We start from the raw sequence: 18,692 nt of genomic DNA, 5'->3' as shown, positions 1-18,692 counted from the left end.
TGTATTCGGAATATATAAGATTTGTCTATGTTAAGGGTCAGTTGCCACTCTCTGCACCGAGTGCCTATCCGCTGCAGATCTTCCTGCATTTCGCTGCAATTTTCTAATGCTGCAACTTCTCTGTATACTACAGCATCATCCGCGAAAAGCCGCATGGAACTTCCGATACTATCTGCTAGGTCATTTATATACATTCCTGTACTTCTGTATTTTATTCCTGCGATCTTCAAAATTTCAAAGAGTGTAATCCAGTAAATATTGTTAAAAGTTGTCTCTAATCTGGAAATGCTATAGACGTAGGTTTTCCTTTCTTCAACCTCTGTTATAAGATGAGTCGTTGATTGCCTCGTGTTTTTCTTCGTTTTTCCGGAACCCTTAATCCGTCGGCACACGGACCGTGCATCCGAGCGTTGAACGTGCCGAGTTTCTGACGTCATAGCGTGGAATAGCACACTCGGGAGTCTTTCCGAACGTGCAGTGCAATATCTGGCTTGTCAGATATTCTGAGCGTGCGTCTGAGCGTTGACCAATGAGATGGCACAACGCCACCTACGTCCCATGCACGCCGTCTCCCTTCAGTACAGAGTTGTGAGGCGCCATATTGGCATTCATTTTAAGCCTATATGTATATATGCCGTTTCTGAGTCCCAGCAAATTGAGAATCGCTGGAAAACCCGTTGTTAACTCTGTGATTCGTTCCAGTAAAATAATGAGAAACATCATATTCGTGGCAAAAGAGTTATTGTAACTTGCGTATCATGAGAGTAGGCAATTTGAAGGCAGCGACATACTGAAGATCCACCCAAAACGTATTGTTCTTGGTACAATTTGATACAATTAAATTTCAATTCGTAACATACCTACGATTAAGGTTTCCACCAAGGGGTAACGTAATATGATTACATGTTAGATGTGTGATGTTGGTTCAGCGTAATGACTACCATCACTGTTCTGAAAATGTTGATGTTGGTTCAGCGTAATGAGTACCGTCACTGTTCTGAAGAGTTGGCAGTTAGGGGCGGTGGTTCGCGACTCGACACTCCCTAACTTTTTTTCCTAAAATTCGCGTTTTTATTAGGTTCTGATGCTTTATTATTACTTTAATATAAATATAGACTATAATATTTGGTATTACGCAAATATAAGTTCACCTTTTTTTGAGGGGTGACTTTATTCGATTGGCTTAATCTACAGAAGAGCTTGCGCTACTTGTATAAAGATATTTTGCTCCTTTTTCTTTCACGCTTCGCAATTCACATGTTGCAAAGATTCTGCTACTGGGTAGGAACAGTGATCAAGTAAGACTGACCTTGGGGTTTTACTAAAATGTGAGAATGATGAAATAATGTTTATCTTAGGCAGAGAAGTATTCCAAATTTGTGCCGCGCTGTTTGTAATGGAACTTTTATAAGCCTGTGTCCTTATTGATTGGACACAGTACTTTCCTTTTCGTGGAAGATGGAGGAAATATGCATTTTAATAGAGCTAACGTGGGAATTTTATGCGCGCGCGTTGAGTAAACATTGTGATTTACGAACTAGAAGCATCCCTCAAACTGCCGCTGGAGTGCGTTCCGATCGCGTATACCACGTTGGGGCCCACGTACCGTGTGCACGAGTCGCATCGTTCCTGAGCGTTCAGCAGCACGTTGAACTTGGCACGCTCAACGTTATCGTTCGACAGCACGGTGCGTTTGCCGACGGCTTTACTGACTGGCCCCATTGTCGGGCCTCTCTTTGTCTTTCACTGCTCGTAACGAAACTTACTTTTACTGTTAGTATACCTGAGAAGGATATGATGGTGTTGACAGCCACGGGCTGCACAGGTTCTCCGTCGGTGGCGATGATGACGAGCGGGTGACCCTCGATGGTGAACTGCGCCGGGCAGACAGTGGCGAACGAGTTGATGAGGCGGAAGCGGTAGCGGCGGCCCGGGGTCATCGTGAAGATCTCCAGCGGCGTGTTCGTCACGAAGCCCGTGTTGGGGTCCTGCGGACAGGAGGCGCAGAGTTAGTTAGTAAGAGAAAATTGCCGTTCTCATGGTTTAGGCTTCCACTTCTGTCAGACATTTTCGTGAAGGGTGGTGTGGCAGAAAATCAGTTCGAGGCAATACGTACGTTGTTCTTTTACACGCGGCAAAAAGACTTAAAGTTTTTCGACAAAGAGATGCTCCCGGACGACCATTCTAGTGCGCAGCTAACGCGCAACAGAAAATATTGAGAGTTCAAAACCTTCATGGTTCAGAGTGCAGACATGTAAAATCTTGGAAGGTCCTGCCAATTTACGAGGGCTGTTCGGAAAGTAGGTAGTAAAATCCATGGAGAAGAAATAAAAACTTTGAGGTTCGCCGATGACATTGTAATTCTGTCAGAGACAGCAAAGGACTTGGAAGAGCAGTTGAACGGAATGGATAGTGTCTCGAAAGGAGGATATAAGATGAACATCAACAAAAGCAAAACGAGGATAATGGAATGTAGTCGAATTAAGTCGGATGATGCTGAGGGAATTAGATTAGGAAATGAGCTATTTGGGGAGCAAAGTAGAGAAGATATAAAATGTAGACTGGCAATGGCAAGGAAAGCGTTTCTGAAGAAGAGAAATTTGTTACCATCGAATATAGGCGTGTCAGGAAGTCGTTTCTGAAAGTATTTGTATGGAGTGTAGCCATGTATGGAAGTGAAACATGGACGGTAAATAGTTTGGACAAGAAGAGAACAGAAGCTTTCGAAATGTGATGCTACAGAAGAATGCTGAAGATTAGATGGGTGGATCGCATAACTAATGAGGAGGTATTGAATAGAATTTGGGAGAGGAGGAGTTTGTGGCACAACTTGACAAGAAGAAGGGACCGGTTGGTAGGACAGGTTCTGAGGCGTCAAGGGATCACAAACTTGGTATTGGAGGACAGAGTGGAGGGTAAAAATCGTAGAGGGAGACCAAGAGGTGGATGCACTAAGCAGATTGAGAAGGATGTAGGTTGCAGTAAGTACTGGGAGATGAAGAAGCTTGCACAGGACACAGTAGCATCAAACCAGTCTCAGGACTGAAGACCACAATAGCAACAACAACATTCGGAAAGTAAGCTCCGAAGAAGGAAACGCATGACAGTTATGTGGGCTGCATGATATCACTCGAAATCCCTCACCACTGCCTCGTACTTGGCGTGAGACACTATTTTTAGGCACCTTTACGTGCTCACTGTGCGATTAGATCCGCGCGGGGATGGCCGCGCGGTTTGGGGCGGCATGTCACGGATTGCGCCGCCCGTCCCGCCGGAGGTTGGAGTCCTCGCTCGGGCATGGGTGTGTGTGGGTGTGTGTTGTTCTTAGCATAGTTTAAGTAGTGTGTAAGTCTAGGGACCGATGACCTCAGCAGTTTGGTCCCTTGGGAATTCACACACATTTGTATTTGTGCGATCAGAACTAGAAAGAGCGATGTGACACGATCGACGAGGATACTAGAGACACTGCCAAAGACATCTTTGCAACGCTTCATCGGATTGTCACAGTGCTTTCAATTTCGCGCCCGTCCGCACATTACTTTCCGAATAGCCCTCGTAAATCGTCAGAAGCTAGCAAGATTTTATATATTCCGCACGGAACCGCGAAGGTTTTGAACTCGCAATTTTTTTTTAATGAAGGTACTTGAAAAACATCACTTTTCAGTTGCCATCTTTATACGCAACAGTTTTCGATCTTCACATGTTTTAAGGTCGTTTGTAACAGTTTACATGGCAATATTAAAAGTGCGGCGTCAGATAACACGAAAGTTGTAGGCTGTCTCCAACGAAAGGACGGAACCAGATTGTGTAACGTTAACGAGGATTAATAGTTTTACTGTTGACGACAGTCATGCAATATGGCTTTTAGGTTATTTTCAATTATTAGTTTAATATTTCTATGTAAGCTGTTACAAATGACCTTAAGATATCTGAATATCATCTGAACATTGACACCGGTTGTGTTTAAAATACAGGGTGTTTATAAATGAATATCGGGGTTTTAACGCTTTATAATATTTATTATATTGAACTTATAGTTATAAACGATATGTTAAATGAAAGAGCAACTAAAACAGTTTTACCAAGAACCTTATAAATGTTCAATGTGACCACCATCCGTCACATGGCACACATCAAGTCTATAGCCGAGTTCTTCCCAAACGTTGATAAGTGTGCCTTCAGTGATTGTAGCAACAGCTGCTTCAATCCGGTTTCATAATTCAGGTAGGTCTGCTGGTAGCGGAGACATGTACACACGATCTTTTATGAAGCCCCAAAGGAAAAAATCGCATGGCGTTAGGTCGAGTGAACGTGGAGGCCATGCAAAGCAAGCCCTGTCATTGGGCCCCTTGCAGCCTATCCAGCGCTCGGGTACAGTGAAGTTCAACTAATCGCGTACTTTGGTATGCCAGTGAGGTGGCGCACTATTTTTCTGGAAAATGAACTTCTCTGGCTCATCTTCTTCCAACTGAGGGAAGAGCCATTGCTCTAGTGTATCAAGGTAAGAGGTGCCAGTTACAGTAGGTTCACCAAAAGAAAGGCCCGTAAACTTTCCGCCGGGATACGGCACAAAAAGCAGTCACTTTAGGGGAATCTCGTTGCATTTGTACCACATCATGAGGATTTACCGAGCCCCAGGTGCGCACATTGTGAGTGTTAACATGTCCACTAAGGTGAAAGGTCGATTCATCACTGATGACAACATGATCCAGTAAATCTTCATCGTCATGAAACAACATTTCGTTTGCGAAGTTGGCACGTAATCCATGGTCTGCCGGCTTTAGAGCCTGTAATAACTGTGAACGGTGAGGATGTAGTTGTATGCGTTTTCTTAAAACATTCCAAACAGTCGACATGGGAACTTGTAATTGACGACTAGCCTTCCGGACTGATTTCTTTGGGCTACGAGTGAACGACTCTCTCACTCGCTCGACAGTCTCTTCACTAACTCTTGGTTGTCCTGTGCCTTCCCTTTGTAAAGACAGCTGATATCTTCAAATTGATGATACCATCTATGAATGTTATTGTCACTGGGAGAATCACAGCCGAACTTCAACCGGAACGCACGTTGCACAGTAACTACAGATTCGGTCTTTGCAAACTGCAAAACACAAAACGCTTTCTGTTCACTAGTCGCCGTCTTCGCTATTACCGCTGTCTAGCGGACTGCCGCAGAAACATTGCGCGCTGGTGCCAGACACAACTGTTTGAGTTGTTCTTTCATTTCACATATCATATATAACTGTAAGTTTAATGTAATAAATATTATAAAGCGTTAAAACCCCCATATTCATTTATAAACACCCTGTATTATTTATCAGCAGCTCTTGGCGGTTGAAGTACGACGTCTTTTGTATTGCCAATGAACAGGTCAAAATTTTGGAGGAAACTTGAGAGAAATCTGTATTTTACTAGCTTTTTGCTCATGGGTTCCCTCTCGTACACATGTATCACACATATCTACGAGGGCAGTTCAATAAGTAATGCAACACTTTTTTTTCTCGGCCAATTTTGGTTGAAAAAACCGGAAATTTCTTGTGGAATATTTTCAAACATTCCCGCTTCGTCTCGTATAGTTTCATTGACTTCCGACAGGTGGCAGCGCTGTACGGAGCTGTTAAAATGGCGTCTGTAACGGATGTGCGTTGCAAACAACGGGCAGTGATCGAGTTTCTTTTGGCGGAAAACCAGGGCATCTCAGATATTCATAGGCGCTTGCAGAATGTCTACGGTGATCTGGCAGTGGACAAAAGCACGGTGAGTCGTTGGGCAAAGCGTGTGTCATCATCGCCGCAAGGTCAAGCAAGACTGTCTGATCTCCCGCGTGCGGGCCGGCCGTGCACAGCTGTGACTCCTGCAATGGCGGAGCGTGCGAACACACTCGTTCGAGATGATCGACGGATCACCATCAAACAACTCAGTGCTCAACTTGACATCTCTGTTGGTAGTGCTGTCACAATTGTTCACCAGTTGGGATATTCAAAGGTTTGTTCCCGCTGGGTCCCTCGTTGTCTAACCGAACACCATAAAGAGCAAAGGAGAACCATCTGTGCGGAATTGTTTGCTCGTCATGTGGCTGAGGGTGACAATTTCTTGTCAAAGATTGTTACAGGCAGTGAAACATGGGTTCATCACTTCGAACCTGAAAAAAAACGGCAATCAATGGAGTGGCGCCACACCCACTCCCCTACCAAGAAAAAGTTTAAAGCCATACCCTCAGCCGGTAAAGTCATGGTTACAGTGTCCTGGGACGCTGAAGGGGTTATTCTGTTCGATGTCCTTCCCCATGGTCAAACGATCAACTCTGAAGTGTATTGTGCTACTCTTCAGAAATTGAAGAAACGACTTCAGCGTGTTCGTAGGCACAAAAATCAGAACGAACTTCTCCTCCTTCATGACAACGCAAGACCTCACACAAGTCTTTGCACCCGAGAGGAGCTCACAAAACTTCAGTGGACTGTTCTTCCTCATGCACCCTACAGCCCCGATCTCGCACCGTCGGATTTCCATATGTTTGGCCCAATGAAGGACGCAATCCGTGGGACGCACTACGCGGATGATGAAGAAGTTATTGATGCAGTACGACGTTGGCTCCGACATCGACCAGTGGAATGGTACCGTGCAGGCATACAGGCCCTCATTTCAAGGTGGCGTAAGGCCGTAGCATTGAATGGAGATTACGTTGAAAAATAGTGTTGTGTAGCTAAAAGATTGGGGAATAACCTGGTGTATTTCAATGCTGAATAAAACAACCCCTGTTTCAGAAAAAAAATGTGTTGCATTACTTATTGAACTGCCCTCGTATATCTCACGTATATTTAACGTATTTCACTCATATTTGTACACAAATTTCATCTGCATCTGTATCGAATTTCGCCCCACAGTTTCATTTGAATTCTAAGAAAAGTTTAATTCTGCCTGGGTAAGGAGTGTGCGGTATTATTGGCTCGCTACGGTGCTCAGTCTTCAGACCTGGTTGACGCACCGATCAGTAAAAGAAAAGAGACAGATGGCGCTTCATATTTTTGAAATATTCCAAGTCAGCTAAGTACAGGAAAGAAATTCTGATGGTTTTCGAACATTTTTACTTGTCACCCCTTCTCATTCATACCCCCTCCGCTAGAGGTATGAGGGGTTTCTTACTATCACAGTATTTTTAAAAAAATAATAATAATATATATATATATATATATATGCCAAATTTGGTTGAAACTGGTCCATATGTTTTTGAGTTGTGTTGAATTATATAGTCATGGTGGTCATCAGCTCCTCTGTGTGCGAGAAACAGTTTGTGACGCAGCCACACAGCATCATACGTTGTAAAGTATACTGGTGTTTGAAGCCACTGATTGTATATGTAAAGACGTCTTCTTTGCAAGGAAGTGAATCCAGGATTGAAAAATTAGAAAATACATTTATGGAAGTAGAAGGTGATATGTATCAGTTGCAGTTAATGTTAAAGAAGGGCCGGCCGCGGTGGCCGTGCGGTTCTGGCGCTGCAGTCCGGAACCGCGGGACTGCTACGGTCGCAGGTTCGAATCCTGCCTCGGGCATGGGTATGTGTGATGTCCTTAGGTTAGTTAGGTTTAAGTAGTTCTAAGTTCTAGGGGACTTATGACCTAAGATCTTGAGTCCCATAGTGCTCAGAGCCATTTGAACCATTTAAAGAAGGGTAAATCTAGATATGAAAATTTCTCGTGGATAGAGCAATGAAAAGTCCCGAAAGTGATAGAAACATCAGGAGTAACTATCAAATATCCGTAATAAAGTAATTTCTATTCAAAACTGCAATAATAAATTTGAGCAGTTGTTTAGTCAGTTAACATCTGGCAATTTATAGCTTAAGTAGAAAAGACAACATTAAAAGTCTTTCTTAAAATCAAGCAGTTTTTTTTAGATGTAACGAGTCTGAACAGGGCAATTGTTTTGCCATTTAACATTGCCGCTTCGTGATTCCTTTACAATAGACAACACTTAACCTTTTCAAGCACGTCTTTAGTTCATGAAAAAATTAAATATGAACAATTGTTTAACTAGTTAATATCTCTCAATCCATTTGTCAGTTAAAATAAACCGGGTATAAAACCTTTTTCAAGCTGAGCAATGCGTTAACACATTAAAGAAAGCAGTTTACCAAAAACTTGCTTACAATTAATCGTCTTAATAGAACCGTCGCATCTTCCTTTCTCTGGTGCTATTTCTGGTATCAGGACAGCCTTCCCTCAACTTCGGACAGTCACTACCTGCAACTTCTGCTGCTGGGTGGCTGCATTACAAACTGTTTCTCCAGATAGAGGACCTGATGATCATAATACGTAGCTGTCTTACAATACAGCGCTCAGTCGCACATATTACGGCTCCAGCTTCTTATGCAACCAACAAAGCAATCCCAGGCACCTGCCCCGGTTGACCGTCAAGAACAGCACAGCTTCTGGCCTTTACAATAGGCGGTTATGCCTGCAGCCGATCAGGTTTTTTACGTTTTACTAAGACCATGTTATCCTTCATACTTGAAGACATGTCTGTTATGTGATGTCATCATTGTAAACTCTTTTCGCAAAAATCCGAAGTTAGGCTGTGTAATTTCACTGGATGTTGTATTCTTCTTTGGTCTTCATTGCATTTTCTTCTGTTCTGTTGTTTGTACAATACCGCGAGGGTGGCCAGTGACTGAAACCGATAGTAAATAAGTAATTTTACAAGACAGTATTGTGTCATGCATTTTTCCAGGAACATACACGATGATTCAGATGCCCCTACCATCGGGACTATGCAACCCGCAACTCCCTCAAATACTCCTAGTAAGATTTTCATTTTCTCTCGCTTCTTACACACGAACTATTAGTCCTACAGAAAAAATTGACACGACATTTTTGTAGGAAATTTAATGCTGTTACAGTTTGTACCAGGATGCGTTTTCTATAGATGCCGGAGTTTTCGAATTATTCAAGAAAAGCGTGCAAAAGTCACCTCCAAACACGTTTTTCTTGAATAATTCGAAAACTTCGGCCTCCTACGAAAACGATCCCTGAACAAAAATTTAACTACATTATATTTCCTACAAAAAGATCCTATTAATTTTTTCTGTAGGACTATTAGTTTGCACGTAGTGAGCTAGGGAACAGTAAATTCTTGCCAGTGGTATCTGAAGGCGTTGCGGTCTGCATAAAACTCAGTGACAGGGGCAGCTGAGTCACCTTGTATATGCTGTTACTGATGGCCCGAATAAAATGTTTGGAAATGGAAAGTATTTCACCACGAAACATCAGTCCGGTATTTATGTAACTTTGTGGAGATGTCAGCACATTCCGAACTGGTGTCCATCATCAGTGATGAGGTGTGATCCCCAGAGGTACAAATATATTCTTGTACTTGTTGTGGCATGGAAGCAAACAGTCTCTGAATCTCGCCTAGAGGGATTTCTTACCATTCCCGAAACCTATATTGTCTCAGTTCACGAAGATTGCTGGCTGGAGCCTGGTATGAAAGTATACATATCTTCCCATCGCGCCCTAGGCATGGTCTGTGGGTGACAAACCACGATACCGAGCATCCCAGTTACGTATCCGTCCACATGTTCTTCTGGAACTCATCTAACGGTTGTTGTGGTGTCGGACTGTGGGAAAACGGCAGCTCGCCCGCCCTTCAGAGAGACGTCGGACGCGCTCAGTGTGTGGAGTACCTGGAACTGCCCCCTGCCGTTGATGAGCACGTTGTCCGGCTCCTGGCCGGGGTTGACGGCCAGCCGGCCGGGGAAGCGCTCGTTGGCGGACTCGTGCATCCAGTCGCTGATGAGAACCACGTGCGTGGTCAGGTCGTAGTCGTACAGGTGGCTGTTGGGGTCCTGCGACGGCGGCTGCCTCACCACGATGCTGCCGTACAGGCCGTCCAGCTTCTGCAGCCCTGTCGGCGAGAAACGGCAAGTTAGCTTCCCTCCTGTACCCCGCCCCTTCTGAGCTTTGTAGACGAAAGCAGAGAACAGTATCAGAAATTAGGCTTTCACTTGGGTAACGATGAAATATTGCCGGAGTGTGGCTAGGAACAGAGTATCAAAGTAATAAATTTCTTGTAGGACATTAGAAATTTGATTGTGTAAATCAACATACTATTTCGAAAAATTTAATGTTTATGGAATTAATAAACAACTAGTTTGAATCAAAATTAACAAAAATAATGCGAAACGTGTTACTGAATGATTCTGAAAACTGAGAAAATTTTTGTGATTTGGTGGAAGTCACGAATGAATTCCTTTACCATACAATTTTCTGTCCACTAAAAGAAAAATTCGGAGTAGGTATTAAAATCCATGGAGAGGAAATAAAAACTTTGAGGCTCGCCGATGACATTGTAATTCTGTCAGAGACAGCAAAGGACTTGGAAGAGCAGTTGAACGGAATGGACAGTGTCATGAAACGAGAATATAAGATGAACATGAACAAAAGCAAAAAGAGGATAATGGAATGTAGTCGAATTAAGTCGGGTGATGCTGAGCGAATTAGATTAGGAAATGAGACACTTAAAGTAGTAGAGGAATTTTGCTGTTTGGGGAGCAAAATAACTGATGATGGTCGAAGTAGAGAAGATATAAAATGTAGACTGGCAATGGCAAGGCAAGCGTTTCTGAAGAAGAGAAATTTGTTAACATCGAGCAGAGATTTTAGTGTCAGGGAGTCGTTTCTGAAAGTATTTGTATGGAGTGTAGCCATGTATGGAAGTGAGACGTGGACCATAAATAGTTTGGACAAAAAGAGAATAGAAGCTTTCGAAATATGGTGCTACAGAAGAATGCTGAAAATTAGATGGGTAGATCACGTAACTAATGAGGAGGTATTGAATAGGATTGGGGAGAAGAGGAGTTTGTGGCACAACTTGACCAGAAGAAGGGATCGGTTGGTAGGACATGTTCTGAGGCATAAAGGGATCGCCAATTTAGTATTGGAGGGCATCGTGGAGGGTAAAAATCGTAGAGGGAGACCAAGAGATGAATACACTAAACAGATTCAGAAAGATGTAGGTTGCAGTAGGTACTGGGAGATGAAGAAGCTTGCACAGGATATAGTAGCATGGAAAGCTGCATCAAACCAGTCTCAGGACTGAGGACCACAACAACAACAACTACCTCTTATATGTGTCGATGACCATGCAATTAATAGACATCGTACACGGTTGGTATTTTTTGGGTAAGTGATACAAATATTACAATTAATCAGGTCTGGAAGACAGCAACAGAAGAAACTATGGACAGCGTTTTTTTTTAAAAAAAAATAATAAGTAGTTCTGCGCAAATAATTTAGAAAAAAACAGAATATATCCAATTCTGTACGAGAAGTAGAATAACACAACGATTAATTTTGCAGTGAACACATGGTGTGTCGTGGGGCGATCACTCTGTTTTTTTTTAAAAATAATTGAAAAGCCACGATCGCTTCAATGTCGTTTAGTAGATGACCGGTTTCAGCACTCTGAAGGTGCCATCATCGGATCTGAAACGTGGATTAACATTTATAAAACCATATGGACATCATGGCACATGAGGCAGACCATCTGATAAAAATCATTTTGTATCGCTAAACGATATTGAAGCGATCGTGGCTTTTCAATTATTTTAACAACGAGTAAGGTAGAACGTGAAGAGGAGTCACTGAATGCTCAGTACATAGCATGGAAAGAGTCATTGAATGCAGCACGTCCTTCCACATTCTTCTGTAATCCAATGTTAAGCTATGTCTTTAATGAGTTCGTTGTCGACGAGACGTTAAAACCTATCTTACTTTCTTTTATACCATTTTCTCTTTGCACTGCGTACCATATTACGGATACTACGGAGCGTTATCTTTCTTACAGCTGCCCGTGTCATAATGCGTCGTATTAGTTTCTCGGTAGCAAACAAGTCTAAAAGCTATTGACAAGAATGGCGAAATCAGAATATCGTTTTTTAGATTGCAATGTACCGGTGTTCGAGAGGAACGGCGAAACTTCATTTACAAGTACCCGAGTATGATCGAAATCAAAAAAGTTTGCTAAATTGGCTTCTTATATATTTTTAAATTAAGAACTGAAGGCTTTTATTGATTTAAAATCTTCTAAGACAGTGACCTTGCCATTGGCTGATCACGAAATTTCGCTGTTAGTCTTTCATTTTTTTTCTTAAAAAGACGAGGACTGAAAAAAATTCGGAATTTTGGAATCCGCGAGGGTCTGCACAGTATTCTGGGACAGCATCCCCGCGACGACGTCTAGAACAATCTCTCGCACTTTAATTGCTGCCTTTCTGGACTCGAGTTCATTGTTCAGCTGAATACTGCTACGTTCTCTTCCGTACGTCGTCCTTGTCGCAACAACGTGGATCGTAGCGGTGTGGCAGCTATTAATGAGTAAGGGTGTTTTAGCAGTTCACGGGAACAGTGCAGATGATAAAACCGACAGAAAACTGTAAAATATCAGTTAGTAGGCTTATTGCTCAGATGTACACATGTGATTTACAAAACATTTCAAATGAGTTTAGAACAAGAAAAAATTCATCGCCAGGTTCTTCAGAAAAAAAGGAGCATTTTTTTTTATTAAAAATGAAACTCCTCCAGCTGTACTTAAGATTTTATATGTATTTGGCTACTAGTTTCGACGTTGCGTCCACGCCATCTTCAGGTTCAAATAGTTGAAATGGGTCTGAGCACTATGGGACTTAACATCTAAGGTCATCAGTCCGCTAGAACTTAGAAGTACTTAAACCTAACTACCCTAAGGACATAACACGCATCCATGCCCGAGGCAGGATTCGAACCTGCGACCGTAGCAGCAGCGCGGTTCCGGACTGAAGCGCCAGCCACACACAATTGATTTCATCAAAGTGTACGGACCTGAAGATGGCGTTGACGGAACGTCGAAACTAGTAGCCAAATAAATATAAAATCTAAAGTACAACTGGGGGAGTTTCATTTTTAATAAAAAATTATACCAGCTGTGTCCCACCTTCATCCTATTTAAATATGGATGTACGAAGAAAAGGAGCAATGTGGAATCACAACTATTTTCCAGAAACGGTTACTGTAGAGAAACAGGAACCATCGTATCTAGTTATAATTAAAAGTACGTGTCTCCCGGGCACCAATGCCATACGCTCATAATTATTATTATTATTGGAAATGGAAATGTGTGGCTAGGGCTTCCCGTCGGGTAGACCGTTCGCCTGGTGCAAGTCTTTCGATTTGACGCCACTTCGGCGACTTGCGCGTCGATGGGGATGAAATGATGATGATTAGGACAACACAACACCCAGTCCCTGAGCGGAGAAACTCTCCGACCCAGCCGGGAATCGAACCCGGGCCGTTAGGATTGACAGTCTGTCACGCTGACCACTCAGCTACCGGGGCGGACATTATTATTATTAAAAGTAGGTCATGAAGCTGAACTGTGAGGTAGGGCAGTACGCTTCATAATATAATTCAACTAGTGTAAGTAGGCTGTTAAGGTTTTTTTTTTATTGGTAACGCCACGTAGCGCTCTGTATGAAAATCACTGGCTGTGCTGTGTGCAGTCTGTGGCTGGTTTGCATTGTTGTTTGGTATTGTAGTGTTTGGCAGCTGGATGTGAACAGCGCGTAGCGTTGCGCAGTTGGAGGTGAGCCGCCAGCAGTAGTGGATGTGGGGAGAGAGATGGCGGAGTTTTGAGATCGGACGATCTGGAAGTGTGTCCATCAGAAAGAGTATATTTGTAATATTGGATATCATGGACTGATATATATATTATGATTTTTCAACACTATTAAGGTAAATACATTGTTTGTTCTCTATCAAAATCATTAATTTGCTAACTATGCCTATCAGTAGTTAGTGCCTTCCGTAGTTTGAATCTTTTATTTAGCTGGCAGTATTGGCGCTCGCTGTATTGCAGTAGTTCGAGTAACGAAGATTTTTGTGAAGTATGTGATTTGTGAAAGGTATAGCTTATTGTTAGTCAGGGCCATTCTTTTGTAGGGATTATTGAAAGTCAGATTGCGCTGCGCTAAAAGTACTGAGTGTCAGTTTAAGCACAGTCATGTATAATTTTTCTAAGGGGACGTTTCACTAGGAACGTCTATGAAAGATACAGTAACTGTTAACGGATGCTTCCTTTGACTCAGTTAATAACATTGGCTTCATTCAGTATACACAGCCTGGAAATTCATAATCGACACCAAATAGATGTTTCCAGCGAGTGTTTTGTTGTGTAATGGATCTACAGCATTGACAGGTGAGAATTGTGGTCGAGAGATACGAGCTGCTGCGGTATAAAATGCTAACTGATGCATACCGGCATAGAGCAGTTTACAAAAAGCAGGAGGAGATCGAGAGGGGGTTACGGTAGAGTGGCGACGGAACTAGCGTGAAGATAGAAATGTGTGCAGTTAGAAAGATGACGGTGAGGGTGAGATGTCGCTGTCGGTGGTAGCATACCTGTGTGGGCGTGCCAGAAGTGCGTGCCCGCGTTGCTGGCGGTGAACTGGTAGCGGAAGGTGTTGCCCTGCTGGATGGGGCACTGCGTGACGAAGGGCACGCCGTCCGAGTACTGCGAGCCGCGCTGCCACACGCCGTGCCAGTGGATCGTCACCTCCTGGCCGTCCATCGCGTTCTCCACGTCGATCACCACCTTGTCGTTCTCGCACACCTGCGGCCGCAGCAGGCGACAGCGTTAACGGCAGCCGGCAACTGGGCGTCTTACTGACTCACTGCGCCCGCGTTTGTTCAATCAGACCACACACCTCACTGCTTACACTAGAGACATATGTGTGTTATGCATGACAGCTAAACACCATGTGTCGATGCAGTGCTGCATCGCTTTGTAATGACAAGTATATTCGCCTAACTATTGTTCAGTGCATGCATGAGAGGGGATGCTTCTTATTATAGCACATATTAACTGTTCTCCTAGTTCCATTCACTGGTGGTGAGCTAAAAAGAATGACTCCTTAACACTGGTACAGTACCACTCTGAAATTCACAGAAAATGTGTATCACAGTCATAGTCACTGACACTATTTTTAACTATTGTTAAGCATCATCATCATCATCATTTAAGACTGATTATGCCTTTCAGCGTTCAGTCTGGAGCATAGTCCCCCTTATAAAATTCCTCCATGATCCCCTATTCAGTGCTAACATTGGTGCCTCCACTGATGTTAAGCCTATTACTTCAAAATCATTCTTAACAGAATCTAGGTACCTTCTTCTTGGTCTGCCCCGACTCCTCCTACCGTCTAATGCTGAACCCATGAGTCTCTTGGGTAACCTTGCTTCTCCCATGCGTGTAACATGACCCCACCATCTAAGCCTGTTCGCCCTGACTGCTACTTCTATAGAGTTCATTCCCAGTTTTTCTTTGATTTCCTCATTGTGGACACCCTCCTGCCATTGTTCCCATCTACTAGTACCTGCAATCATCCTAGCTACTTTCATGTCCGTAACCTCAACCTTATTGATAAGGTAACCTGAATCCACCCAGCTTTCGCTCCCATACAACAAAGTTGGTCGAAAGATTGAACGGTGCACAGATCACTTAGTCTTGGTACTGACTTCCTTCTTGCAGAAGAGAGTAGATCGTAGCTGAGCGCTCACTGCATTAGCTTTGCTACACCTCGCTTCCAGTTCTTTCACTATGCTGCCATCCTGTGAGAATATGCATCCTAAGTACTTGAAACCGTCCACCTGTTCTAACTTTGTTCCTCCTATTTGGCTCTCAATCCGTTTATATCTCTTTCCCACTGACATTACTTTAGTTTTGGAGATGCTAATCTTCATACCATAGTCCTCACATTTCTGATCTAGCTCTGAAATATTACTTTGCAAACTTTCAATCGAATCTGCCATCACAACTAAGTCATCCGCATATGCGAGACTGCTTATTTTGTGTTCACATATCTTAATCTCACCCAGCCAGTCTATTGTTTTCAACATGTGATCCATAAATAATATGAACAACAGTGGAGACAGGTTGCAGCCTTGTCTTACCCCTGAAACTACTCTGAACCATGAACTCAATTTACCGTCAACTCTAACTGCTGCCTGACTATCCATGTAAAGACCTTTAATTGCTTGCAAAAGTTTGCCTCCTATTCCATAATCTCGTAGAACAGACATTAACTTCCTCCTAGGAACCCGGTCATATGCCTTTTCTAGATCTATAAAGCATAGATACAATTCCCTGTTCCACTCGTAACACTTCTCCATTATTTGCCGTAAGCTAAAGATCTGGTCCTGACTACCTCTAAAAGGCCTAAACCCACAATGATCTTCATCCAATTTTTCCTCAACTAATACTCGCACTTTCCTTTCAACAAAAGCAACGAAGCTAAATTTCATTAAGTTATTATAATACCAATATAGAGAGAACAATATCTGAGAAGATAATACTAGTTTCAAAATGAAAAAAAAACAAAAAAAAGCAGTGAACTGCTGGAAGTAAGTATTCTTCCCCAAAATCGTTCATGTATTTCCACAAACCTGTCACCTATGAGCACTGTGCTGAGTGCAGTACAGCTCACTGTACATTGACTCAAATGTGGGTAATTGGTGAAGGCATCATTAGATGAATCTATCAATAAATTTCCGTGCTTAATTCTCAGTTTTGACATTGTTTGGACAACAGTGTTCTGAGCAACAGGACTGTCTCTGATAACAGTAGGTTATGTTCTCCAGTAATGACAGTTTCTTCCTTCATGACCCATTCAGCTGTGCTTTCTCTCTGGGTGCCTGAAGGTTCCAGAGTAGGTTAGACACTTTCAGCATAGTCAATATCTTCTCTGTAGAGGCATCATTTTTAGAATGGGTTTGATTAGCAAAATAAAGTGACCCAACTTAACTCATTTACTGTTGTTGAAATATGCATCACATTCACAACAAAACGGTTCAGACGCTGATAAAAGAAAGTTACAAGTTGTATACAACAGGGTCACGTTTACGTTTCAATAATTATTTCTGTCGTATTCATGACAATAAAGGGCCATCTCCTTCTAGATCACACACACTATTGAATTTTCATTGATAACACCGCACTAGCTCGTCTGATAGCGGATGTTCAATTAAATAACAGAATTTAATGGGGGCAGAGTAACCATACTAGAGTTAAATGATTCCGCTAGAGATTTTGTTAGTTTGCTCCTTATCTCGCTGGTTCGTACGATTGTGCTTTTTTGGAGGTTGTGAGGTATACATAGAATTCGCCCCCAAGAACAGTTCTTGAAGTTCTATAAGTAGATGTTGCTGTTATTAGAGCTATCATTCTACCACCATTTGCCATTTCAGATTCTTCGACACTTGTCTCACAATCTCCCACCACGTGACACAGTCCTTTTATCATTTCCCTTCTTCTTCTTTGTATGTGCTGTATGCCTCTTGCTAGTCCAAGATGGTAGGAATCTCACAAAGTCAAGCAACCTTCTAGTGTAGGCTGTACAAGCATTTCGTAATGATTTTATAGATAAATGTAAATACCAAAGTGCCACTGCACTAAATTCGAATCTGTAGCTTGTCCTTGATTCACCTTATACAGTATTTCAGTTTCTTACCTTCCCATATTATTATTTCCTAATATTTATATGATATTGCTGATTGTAGTTACTAGCTTTTTAGGTTTCGTAAATTCTGGCCTTACAAGGGGAGACCGCCAATTGTGAAATTCAGATTCGATTCATACTGCGCATAATAAAAGCTCATGGCCAGAGGTGTAATGTGGCAAAGCACCAAGATGCACTTCTCAGCCGTTGTCGAGAAAATCGACAGTTAAAAGAAACCGTTGCGGTGAAATACTCTCTACGATTAATAATTTTCTACAGCGTCGTGGCGCAGCGGTAAGCGCTCGGGTTCGTAATCCGAAGGTCGCCGGATCGAATCTCGCGCCGTGCAACCCTTTTTTTTAAGTATTTGTTTTTTGTAATTCAAATATATATATAAATATATATAATTCCCGGCAATCAGTTGCAACAATTATTCTTATAATAAGTTGTTGAAAGTCGTTTGTCGTGGAAAAACTGGCGACTTCGAACATCATTATGTTTTCCGCAAACAAAGTTGTATTTCACAAATGTTCTTAATTGTCTTCATAATGTTAACCACGTATAGTTAACGGAAGACGTAGAAACGGTATTCCGAAACGAATACGTATAGCGTAAGTCAAACGTTCGAATTAGAATAGAGACCCCACGAACACAAATTTGCTGCGTCAGGTATGAAATATAAACTCCGTTACTCGCTCGACACACTTGAAGGACAGATGTTGAATGGGCCGAAACGAGCCGCCGCATAACAGCGTAGTTGCCTGCTAACTTTGAAAGAAGGTAGATGCGGTCCCTAGCGCAACTTATAACATCGTCGAAAATCAGTGCGGACGGGAGAGCTTTGGTACACCCTGTTAAAAAAACGGAAAAATGGAGGCGGTACAATTGGAGAGCGATCCGCCTTCACCAACATGCATAAGCAATTCATTAATAGTATATATATATATATATATATATATATATATATATATATATATATATATATATATTTGAATTACAAAAAACAAATACTTAAAAAAAAAAGGTTGCATGGCGCGAGATTCGATCCGGCGACCTTCGGATTACGAACCAGAGCGCTTACCGCTGCGCCACGACGCTGTAGAAAATTATTAATCGTAGAGAGTATTTCACCGCAACGGTTTCTTTTAACTGTCGATTTTCTCGA

The 18,692-nt window shown here is 42.4% G+C and overlaps 1 protein-coding gene across 1 annotated transcript in view; it reads right to left on the bottom strand.

Moving 5' to 3' along the window:
* The window catches only part of LOC126253693 (uncharacterized), a 212,076-nt gene that overhangs the window by 35,518 nt on the left and 157,866 nt on the right, over nt 1–18,692 (bottom strand). Inside the window, exons 4-6 of the mRNA XM_049955219.1 lie at nt 14,433–14,643; nt 9,683–9,903; nt 1,784–1,988 (exon numbers count right to left, since the gene is read on the bottom strand). Of these exons, the coding sequence (XP_049811176.1) occupies nt 1,784–1,988; nt 9,683–9,903; nt 14,433–14,643 (637 nt within the window). The remainder of the gene's footprint in view (nt 1–1,783; nt 1,989–9,682; nt 9,904–14,432; nt 14,644–18,692) is intronic.

The sequence above is a fragment of the Schistocerca nitens genome, chromosome 4 (assembly GCF_023898315.1).
Source record: "Schistocerca nitens isolate TAMUIC-IGC-003100 chromosome 4, iqSchNite1.1, whole genome shotgun sequence".
Classification (NCBI taxonomy): Eukaryota; Metazoa; Arthropoda; class Insecta; order Orthoptera; family Acrididae; genus Schistocerca; species Schistocerca nitens.
Note: the sequence above shows the minus strand (reverse complement) of the source record. Positions and strands in the feature narration are given on the sequence as shown.